At 33.2% G+C, this 10,906-nt stretch overlaps 1 protein-coding gene across 1 annotated transcript in view; it reads right to left on the bottom strand.

The window, feature by feature from the left end:
• Nucleotides 1–625: 625 nt before the first annotated feature.
• The window catches only part of ELOVL4 (ELOVL fatty acid elongase 4), a 36,121-nt gene continuing 25,840 nt past the window's right edge, over nucleotides 626–10,906 (bottom strand). Inside the window, exons 2-6 of the mRNA XM_017649658.3 lie at nucleotides 10,035–10,222; nucleotides 8,823–8,903; nucleotides 5,747–5,918; nucleotides 4,067–4,194; nucleotides 626–1,855 (exon numbers count right to left, since the gene is read on the bottom strand). Coding sequence (XP_017505147.1) covers nucleotides 1,580–1,855; nucleotides 4,067–4,194; nucleotides 5,747–5,918; nucleotides 8,823–8,903; nucleotides 10,035–10,222 — 845 coding nt within the window. The 3' untranslated portion in view covers nucleotides 626–1,579. The remainder of the gene's footprint in view (nucleotides 1,856–4,066; nucleotides 4,195–5,746; nucleotides 5,919–8,822; nucleotides 8,904–10,034; nucleotides 10,223–10,906) is intronic.

Raw genomic sequence — 10,906 nt, 5'->3', positions numbered from 1 at the left:
CTGTATTTCTAATGATTGCATGCTTCTGGGGAAAAAATGTGTGTAATTTTAATACACAATAAATATTTTATAGTTTACAAAATATTCTGAAATAGTTTGTACAAATAGCATACTTCCTGCACATGCAGTTTTGACAGGTTTGAAATACTCAGAAATATTCATGTTTTTGTCACATTTTCTTTCTATAATGATCCCTGTGCAACATCCCCTAACAAATAAACCTTGTAATAAGATACTGTACAAGTTCTCTTTCCTAGTGAATTTCCAGTTGTTCATTCATATTATATGATATACTTAATTTGTAAGTAGCAAATTTAATTTTCAGGTTCTGACTACTATCACTTTTATTCATTTTGTGTCTTACTGCTTGTAACAATCAAGCACTGACTTTAAAGGTCTTTAGCACCAAGCAGTCAAGAATATTGCACCAAAATGGGTTTACACTTCTATATCTAGGTAGCAAATAAGATCTTGCAACTTTGTCACAAGGAAAATATAACTTGAAAATTAAACACATTGAAAGAGGATAGTTTCACAGAAAAGTTGGGTGTATGTTATTTGTAAAACAGCAAAAAAATACTACTGGATTTATAAGTTAATATTAAAATTTGCATCAGAGGACTCCTTGATTTTTTAATTAAAATTTATTTAATTTTAAATGTTCTTTCCAACAGAAGAGGTAGGTATATTTCCACATATGAAAAACTGGTAACAGCCACAAATCAAAACAAGGAAAGCCCGATAATATCAACATACTCTCTTCTAACAGCACATATATGTAACTATTTTATGTTACTAATAAAGACATGAATTGTTTCATGCTCCAATTAGACAATAATCTTAATTTTTGTAATATATTACTGATAGTAATAGGAATATTGAAAGGCTGCCTTTTCATCACAAAACTTGTTTCCCATAGTGATTTCTGCCACAAGTCATGGTGACCGTTTGGTCCGGACACGATTTTACTGTAATTCTTTCTTATTTCACCAACCCCATCATCATTAAACCTCTAAGAGTCTAACAGAGATCATCAGGTCCTTAAAATTTAATTACAACCTAAAAGGGTATATTCAGGACTAGAGATGGAGAGATTCGACCATTCCAGTCAGCAAATGAATTCAAATGTGCAAATTTTAAAGTATCCACATTTCCAGTTTCAGACCAGAAAATGTAAGGTAACTGATTTTAATTAGTAGGTAATTAGTAATTTAGCCAAAAAGTTCATAAAGGCTGTTTCTACAATCATCAGGCTGAAGAATGATTCTATTTTAAGATACATGAAAAATCTCATGCACTAGACAAATGGATGTAATGGGGAGAGCCTCCAAAGTCACGTAACAATTGCTTTTGTCTGGACAATATCAAGGCTAATAAAAAATGTTTAAAATAAAACTTCATAAATAGAACATGTGGGTATTGTATTTAACACTTTACTCAATCTAAAGGTTACTAATACATAGAGCACATTTGACTTTTTCTCCCCACCCCCAAACTCTCATTTGCTTCTGTTTTCCCTGAAATTTTATATGAAATGGGAGCTTCCTTACTGTCAACGACAGATAAGGCCTAGTTCAATTTACTCTCCTTTCACTTTTCCATTTTTCTGCCTTTTTTCATTTTCTATCACTAGCTGTTTCTCTAATTTGCTCACACCATTTGCTGAAATACCATTCACAGCTGTTTTTCCAGTTTTGGGTTTCTTAGGCTCTTTGTATGTCCGAACATAGAAGTTAAGAAAGAGGAATATGAAGCTTATTGCATAGGCAATTAGAGTCCAGTGCATCCATTTTGGGAAGGGACAATCAGTATAGAGAGACAGTGCTGTGTGTCCAATGGTCACATGGAACTGAATCTGAAAAAAAAGAAAGACAGCAATGCAGGATACATTTACTGTGGATAGAAAACAACTCTTAACATCAGAATCAGCTGAGACGGGCCCAGATTTTGCTACACTGTCCAGTAGTTCCCTGGCTTCCACACCTGGCTGCTTCTCATTCAGGTCCTGCTCAAATGCAATCCCTCAGCAAGGGTTTCCTGAAAACTAGAACCGAAGTACCTTCATCCAACTAGTCTTCTCAATCCCATGAACCCAAAGGTCTTTTTTTTGTATGGGTTTTTTTCGTTTTAAGAATCACAACTATCTCAAATTGTCTTTTGCATTTATTGACTTCTTGATTATCTATATTTCCACTAGTATATAATTGATTATATATAACATACTATCTGATTCCTGAGTCCTTGGTACAGTGTCGAGTCAATGAATATCTGTTGGATAACGTTGAATAATGTTACCTAATAAAAGGAAATACCAATAGCCTACCAGAGTAAAGTAATGATATTATAGGCTCTTCAATTTTTGTTTTCTGTCATATTTTAGAATGATTTCTTTCCACATAATTGTCTGTAAGCTGGTACATGTATTTTTAAAAATAGACTTATCAACGTAATTCATTTGTTTCTTACAGAACAGCAGACAGGTAATAATGCATTTGAACTAACACTGTTTTTTAAAAACTAAGATTTTGGGTAAAACTTTTTAGAATAACAAAAAGAGAGATCACTATCAACGTTAAAATTTTTTTAAAGGAAGAAAGCCTAAAGTAAGATGCTTTAATTTAATTAAGTTGAAGTGAATGTTTAAATTCTGATATATCAATAAATGAATGGTTCTTGATATAAGAATTATGAATTCCATGGTGTTAACAAGGGTTAACTTTTTACAAGATTAACTTATATGATTAACTTGGCTTGGAAATATACTCCCCTCGCAAAATTAACATCCTATCTGGAATGGGTAACTGTGGTTTATCATTCAAGGACAGCACTATCAATATTAATTATTGTATTAAACATTATTAAAATAGCTTATCTATGTAAGCCCAAAATTTACATCAGACTAAAAAGCTTAAGTTTTCCATAGCAAATACATATTTTAAGAACTTCCGATTTCACAATGGTTCTTAGAACCTGCATCACCCAAAAAGGGTGTGTATGCGGGTGTGAGTTATTATGGCGTCACTCAAGGCAAATCAGGTGCAGGATCCAATTAAACAAACAGTTTGCACGATTCTGATCATCTTTTCATCTTCTCAGGACCATTTAGTAATTACTAAGAGAAATAAATTACACAAACTATATATAGCTTATACAAAAACTGGAAAAAGCTTCCCATAGCATTTTAGTTACAAATGAATCCTTCACACCCAGCATTCCCCAAAAGTTGTGTTTCCTGTTTGGTTAGCCAGGTGTTTAGCAACTTAAAGCAGAGATGAATGATATTTCTAAATATGATTCCACTGATAAAACTGGGTGCATGCTATGATTAAAGTAAATTATAATAAATTCCAAGGCTTGAAGGATGGCTACCAGGTTGGTTTTAGATTTCCAATTTCATTATTGGGCTACAGCCTACCTCCGAGCGGTACCCTGGGGTACCCAGACGCTACAGGATGTCCTACCAGGGGCATGTGCTAAAGCTGTCTGCTCTGAAGACTAGCATTTGAAGATACACCTGGCTCTGCTCTCTAAGGAATGTGTGATAGAGAACTAAGACTTCTCTGGTCCTTATTCCCTTCCTTGGCTCTCTGCCTTCTCTTCAGCTTTTATACTCTAAATGTGTGGGATCTGCTAACAAGGACTGAAAAATGGACTAGAAAACAGAAAATTTAAGTGAGAACAGGATGAGAGAGATAATAATATTTTAATTTAAAAAAATTACCTAAGAAGTTACATTATTTTTCTAGTCACATATGAGTCCATGCACTTTGTAGTGTGCTTAGATTTTTACTCAATCACTTCACAGATATTTTTAAAGAGTATTTTTCTTACAGAGGCAAGAGCTGTGTCTAGTGCTTCAAGGACATTTGAAAAGCCAGTGACAGCAACTACTAGAGTACATGAACAGGGAGCTCAGAGCTAAGCAGTCTCAATTCCCACAGCTGAAGGATGGACAAAGTCAACTTTGTAATAGAAAGTTGTTAAAAACGATTCTGAACTTTACAATTAATAAATCCAAATATTTTCTGCATTTCACCAGAAGAAACCTTAGAGGCACGTAACTCACCAGCTGCAGCATGGTTAGGTATCGTTTCCACCAAAGGTACTTCTGAATCCACGGGCCAAATGCAGTTAACCCATAGTATGCGTACATGATCACATGGATGAAGGAATTCAGCTGGGCCCCAAAAAATGCTTTAGAAAAATAGAAGTTATTATAAGATGCAGAAAAGTTAATAAAGCTTAATGCAATAAACCATCTGGATATAAAATAAATGAATCCATACTATGTTCTAACATGTAATTGTTAGTACAGACTAGAAATAAAAGTTGTAAAGCAGCACTAATGCAAAAAGCCTTTTCTTCATATTAAGTAGGCATTTTTAAAGTTCAGACTCATGTTCTTACTGTATTTAAAAAAATGGTTGTTCTTCAAATGCAAAGGACTTTTAAAGTGGCAAGTTTTCAAACTGGGTATTCAAGTGGCTTACTAGGCCCTAATAAAGAACCACTGCTTATATTACTTTTCATTCTATTATTTGTGGGGAAAAATGTCAGGTTACAAATAATTGTGTAAGTATATTTGTAAATGTCTCATTGTTGCCTTTAGATCTGCCAATATACACATCTACAACAAACCAGTACTTATTTCTTAGGTTCCTACATAGCCTTAAGGGACAGGCAGCAAGGCAGATGGCACTGGGACCACTCACGCTCTGGGTCCCCATGCGAGGGGTGGTCTTTGTCCAGCTCAGTGATGGGAGCATCTTCAGTCTCCAAGCATGTGAAAAGCTGGAGGCAGAACTGGACCAAACTGTATTTTAGATCTTCCTGAACATTAACAAGTCTATATACAATTTCCTTAGAGTAAGAACTGACAGGTTCATTTAAGGCCTATTTTTTTAAACATTTTAGTGTATATCTTTTTAGTCTTTCTATGCAAACATACTTGTAAAATATGACATATATGTATGTATGTATGTATACCCCCCCACACATATATAACTTTTTTTTTATGACTAAAAATATAAGTATGGCTTTTAATCTTGGGGAACATCGCTGAACAGGTCACAATAAAATGCACCAGATCATTTATTTACTCTTCATGTAAAGATAAAATGTTAGAACCAGTTCATACTGGTTGCGTCGAGATTTTTTTTTTTTTTTTGAGAGGGCATCTCTCATATTTATTGATCAAATGGTTGTTAACAACAATAAAATTCTGTATAGCGGAGTCAATGCTCAATGCACAATCATTAATCCACCCCAAGCCTAATTCTCGTCAGTCTCCAATCTTCTGAAGCATAACGAACAAGTTCTTACATGGTGAACAAATTCTTACATAGTGAATAAGTTCTTACATGGTGAACAGTACAAGGCATTTAAGGCCTATTTTGAAAGCAGGAGTGGGCTTTGAGCTTGGACTGGAGACAGAGCCTTCAGACTGTGACATTCTCCCTGGGTATTCTTTGGATCAGCACTATTAAAACTACTCCCCACCAAAACATTATTTGCTACATTTCATGATTAGTTTCTGCTCATCTCTGGGGTGAATCTTTAGGTATTGATCACAGATAAAATGCTAAAGCTGTACCTTCTTCAAATTTGATTAGAATGAAATTAAGAGAAATAATTAACCATGAATACAAGTTAAATTATAGACCAAGTCAAATTCCCAGGTTCTCATTACTTTCCACCTGACATTTACATAATTTGATAATGTGGATATGTTTCTGAAAATGCTTACCTTGGCCCCCTGCAACCCACTTAATCCCAATCCACCACAGTGTAAACATTGTACAGTGATGATACACATGAAGGAAAGAGACTTGGTTGTTTTTCTTCCTCAGGATAAAAAACACTGTGTCCAAATACTCAACTCCTTTCGATACAAAGTACCACCACAGAGCGGCAGCTATCTGTCAACAGAAGGGAAAAGCATGTTACAAATGCCAAAGTAACGCTATCATATGGTTTTCTACTCATTGTAAATAAGTCCTAAATAATCTTCACTGCATAAAATGTATGAAGCATGAAATCATATTTGCCTAAGTAGGTGCGAAACCTAGGCATTTATGGGGAAAAAGTGGGGAAGAGTCCAAACATGTATCTACATAATGCCAATAATTTAAAGAAAATTTTTAGTCTGCCACATAGGTGGATGTCCCACAGTATCAAATTACTAAATACAGAACTATAAACACATTTACACTACTATGTTTTTCAATCTGGTAGAGAACCGAGACATTTACTTTGTAAGCATATTTCAATTGTTCATGCTTAGCCTATATTATACCTCAATAATCTTGCAAGCTTGCTTGTGAAGCAACTGGTCTCCGTTAGTGTCTGTATCTTACTTTAATATGTGCAAGAAAGTTAGTATCTAATCATAGTTGTTTGCATTAGTAAAATCTTTAGCATGATAAGTTGAAACAAACAAAAAACAAGTATTTCCTAGTCATAAATATAATGCTGTTTACATAAATAAGTCTTTTCTTGGGCTCTAATTAAGACACCAGATGGTACAGAAAGATTACATCACATGCTGACATTAAGGATCCAAAGATCCAGTGAGAGGTGACCTCTGTATGTGTGTTTTAGAATAGTTACAAGAATTCTACTATAATAGTAACCAAAACTCAACTTTTTTTATGCCAAGTATTTTCTATGATATGTGTTCCACATAGAAACAACAAAGAAGTCAGTATGTAACAGAAATCTGTATATAAATCTTGTGTGTGTCAAGGGTTTGACAGGTTCATTCACAGACAGGCTTAGGTGGTTCAGAGCTGATATTCCTCCTCATCTTATATCTGCATCTGTTGGATGTCAAGGGGTTTGGTTTCGGTTTTTGTTTTTGAAAAACAAAATTACAATTTTAAAATATGAGCACAGAGGAGAGAAAAAGGCCAAAGAAAAAATAAAGTCTTGTGTGTACAGGTTGAGAATTATTTACTAGATTTGCTTGAGTAAAAATATTGTTGAAAATGATAACACTGGTTGAAAATAGGCTTGAAATAGTTAAGTATTCAGAGCAACACTATATTTAATGTTTACTATTATTTAGTACTTCAAAATAAAATAACTATAACCATTTTGGCATAGTAAACATTATCTGGGACGTAAGAGATAATGTCTCATTTTCCCACTATCTGGGCCTCTACATTCTTCACAATTTACAAATGGGAATAAATAATCTTCTCTCTAGTTTGTAAGCTACATTAAGTATCTTTGAATAGCCAGCTACATCACAGTGAAAAATGATACTTCTTGCCTACATAACAATGAATACTAAAATGAGTCCCTGAGTAAAATGTTTATTCTAAGTCTAATATTAAGAGAGCACAGAGGGAAGAAAATTACAAATGAATTCTGTTGTACATCTTTGATTCTTTCTCTTCCTAGATTAGCTTCTCCCAGTAGCTACTTATTTTTTAAAGAACTAACCATTTGTGCATGCCAGGAGGGTAGGTTCACAATGACCACAGCAGTATTTTTAAATCTTTTCCTAAAAAAAACCTTTTATTCTAAAAATATGCTGCTTCACCCACAGGGTTTTTCTAAGTGCACTCCTGAAAGAAAGCAAATTAAACATTTTCTTTTCTTATCCCTCCACCTCCCAAACCAGGCAAGACCACAGCCATCAGCTCTCCACTGAGGAGGTCCTCTGGCAATAACATTATCAGAAGGACACTTTTTCCTAGCCAATAAATCTCGATAAAGTAGCTCCTCTCATCCTCTCTCAGTCACATCACAAGTTTTGTTTTATTGTGTACATGACTTTTATCTGCCTCTCCTATCCTTCACTAGAATATCAGCTCCACAAAGAGAGGGAGCTCATCTGCCTTTTCACCTGTGTGCCCAGTGCTCTTCACAGTATCTGCATACAGTACATGCTCAATATACATTTGTTGAAGGAGTAAAACCAACATAACAACAAAAGGAGTGATTTTTCATCAGCAAGTAAGTCTACTAACAGGGAAAGGAAGACGTGGGCATAAAATGGTAAGTACATTAAAGCAATTCGGTGATATTGATATTGTTCAACCCCAATGCCAGAAAGCTATTTTTTTCCCAAGGAAAGCTACTACATATTAAATTATTACCACCTGTATTATGTGTAAGAAAAAATATATACAACATGCATTATAGGTATGTTTTATGTATAATTTTCAATACAAATGACAGCACACAGAGAAGTTCAATAAATACTTAATAACTTACTGCTTCTTCCACTTGAGTAAAGTGGTAATTTTACTGATGTCAGTGATTGGAAATAAAATATTAAAACATTATATAGTGGTTTATTTTTCTGGAAATAAAATAAAAACTGAGTTTATGCTTATACAAATTATGCTGTGCTTAATTTGCTAAACATTAAATAGTTTATGATACATTTTTTTCCCCTCTTTTTTAGCAAATGAATTACTCTTTATGAGTTTCTATTCTTGGCCAAAAACAACAAAAATCGAAAATACAATCTTCACATTAAACATGGAACTTTTAAAGAACTGCATTCTTTTTTACAACCTTAGAATTATTTTAAAAAGAAACACTGCCAAAGAATTTTCAAATGCATTAAACTTTTAATGTGTTGGAATTTCTAACAGTTAGTGTTCATGGTCACACCACCAAATGGAAGATGATGTTCAAGCTATGAAAACAAATTTTCAATTATGTACTTTTTAAAAAAAGCATAGCTTTATTGACTCAAAACAATCCAGTACATTTTTTACCACTATATTAAAGTGCATTTTTCATAGACTGGGCACTATAAAATTAAACCCACTTCTACTGACTAACAGTATTTTTAATGCACTTACCCTGACTTCGTGAACATTATCAGAATAATCCACACTCTGGCAAATATAGCTGTATCCCGCATTATATGATCCCACGAATAACTGGGAAAAAACGAGAATAATATTTGGAGTGAAGTTTAGGTAGATACAGCATTTAAAAATACTAAATGCAACATATACAACCTTAGAATGATTTGAAAAAGAATCATTGCCTAAAAAATTTTCAATGCATTAAACATTTAATGTGTTGCAATTTTTAACAGTTAGTGTGTCAATTTATTCTAAGATTGAAATCTAAATTAAAAAACATATAATTTTTGGACTGAGACAACTCTACCTATTTAATAATAGTAAGATAAATTTTGATTAACCATGACTCAGATCTAAGAGTTGCATTGGTTTCTACTCTTGATCCAGAGTGGTCTGCATGTAACAAATCTGGTAAAACTACCCAAATAAATTAAAGTCTTGAGATTCTATAAGATAATTTGTCAATTAAAGAAATATTTTTTTTAAAGGATAATACTATTTATTTTCCTAGCATCATCAGTCCAGCTCTCTGAGTTCATAAGAATTTTAATAAGCCTCTTGGGAAACAAATTCCCTCTCACTCTTACAATTTGAAAAATGGAGTGTCAATGTAGCCTTTAGGATTTCCTTTCCAAAGGTCATGTGCTGGTGCTGAAAACGTACTGGTGCCCAGAAAAGTACATGATGAGTAGTAGCAGCAGTTGTAGAATAGCTAACTCATTTTAGTTTCAACCTGAATTATAAAACTATGTAACAGGATTTCACTTGAATCTATATTTTACAAATCTGAATGTTTTCATGAGTTACCAAATCTGGAAGTGTTGAATAAGAATTATTAAAAAAAAAAAACTGAAATTTGCTGAGTGCTTAATTTGTGCCAAACACTATGCCAAAATCACCTCACTTATCTCTGATAGCCTGGAGGGGACGTAGTATCCCCATTTTACAGATAGGGAAAATGAATCTCAGAACAGTTAAATAGCTTCCATAGTTAGAAGAGCTAACAAGCATTATTTTATAATCCATTTTAAATGACTGTCCTACAAGTTAAGTATGCTTCATACTTTTGTTATCCAAAAAAATATAAAATTTACTTCTCAAGTAGCTGTTATTTTGGGGTACAGAATTACAATGATGGTTTTACATATTCTAATTTTTTAATTTATAATCATTCTGGGGAATTAGTGATTTTAGAAAACATACCTCTCTGAAGATAAAAAAGTTAAGCAAAACCATCCCAAAATTATAGACAATGAGTACTAGGCGCATCTGAAAAGGTTCTCGGTTCTTCATCCATTTCGGGCCCAGCCACACGAACAGGAGATAAAGAGTACTTATACAAAGTGTAGGCCAAGGAGACTGCATCAGAGGCCAATTTTCCACACGTTTATCTATAGGGAAAACAAAATAAAAAGATTCATTAAACAATAAATATTTTATAAAATGAACTCATTAGGTTATGTTTTCACTTAGTTTTCCTGATTTCCTGACCAAAAAAAAAATTCATGGCATAAAAATCAAAGACCGATTCCTGTGAGTATGAAAATTAAGTTTCATTATATACGGTGCACATTAGTTCTTACAGAGAACCTAGAGGACAAAGACAAGAAATAAAGTTCACTAAGTTAGAGCTCATTACCAGTTCAATATTTACCATAGTCAAGACATTTTTCTAACTTTTTCCCTGAGAACATGAGCATTTTTTTACCCATGCATGTAACCAATTTATGTGATTTTTCTAAAACTGTAAATCATTTACCTATGTGTAAATATATACATAATGCAACTCTTTTAATTTAAAATGAATCAGCTGTCCTTCATATGCTAATCTGCAACCCTGAAACAATTTTATAAGAGTTTTACCACAGGTTAAACATTTCTAGGAGAAGCAAAATATTGAAATGTGGGTTAACAAAAATTAATTTCTAATTCATTATAAAAAGATATTGAAATTAATTTATTTCTAAAAGCTAAACAGATTTTAAAGGTTGTTAATCTAATGTCTGGTTTATTCTTGGTAATGCAAACATTTCTATGTTCTTTTTTGAGGAAAAAATGTATTTTTTGTAATAGTA

The sequence above is a fragment of the Manis javanica genome, chromosome 13, assembly GCF_040802235.1.
Source record: "Manis javanica isolate MJ-LG chromosome 13, MJ_LKY, whole genome shotgun sequence".
NCBI lineage: Eukaryota > Metazoa > Chordata > Mammalia > Pholidota > Manidae > Manis > Manis javanica.
This window is presented reverse-complemented; position numbering and strand designations above follow the sequence as displayed.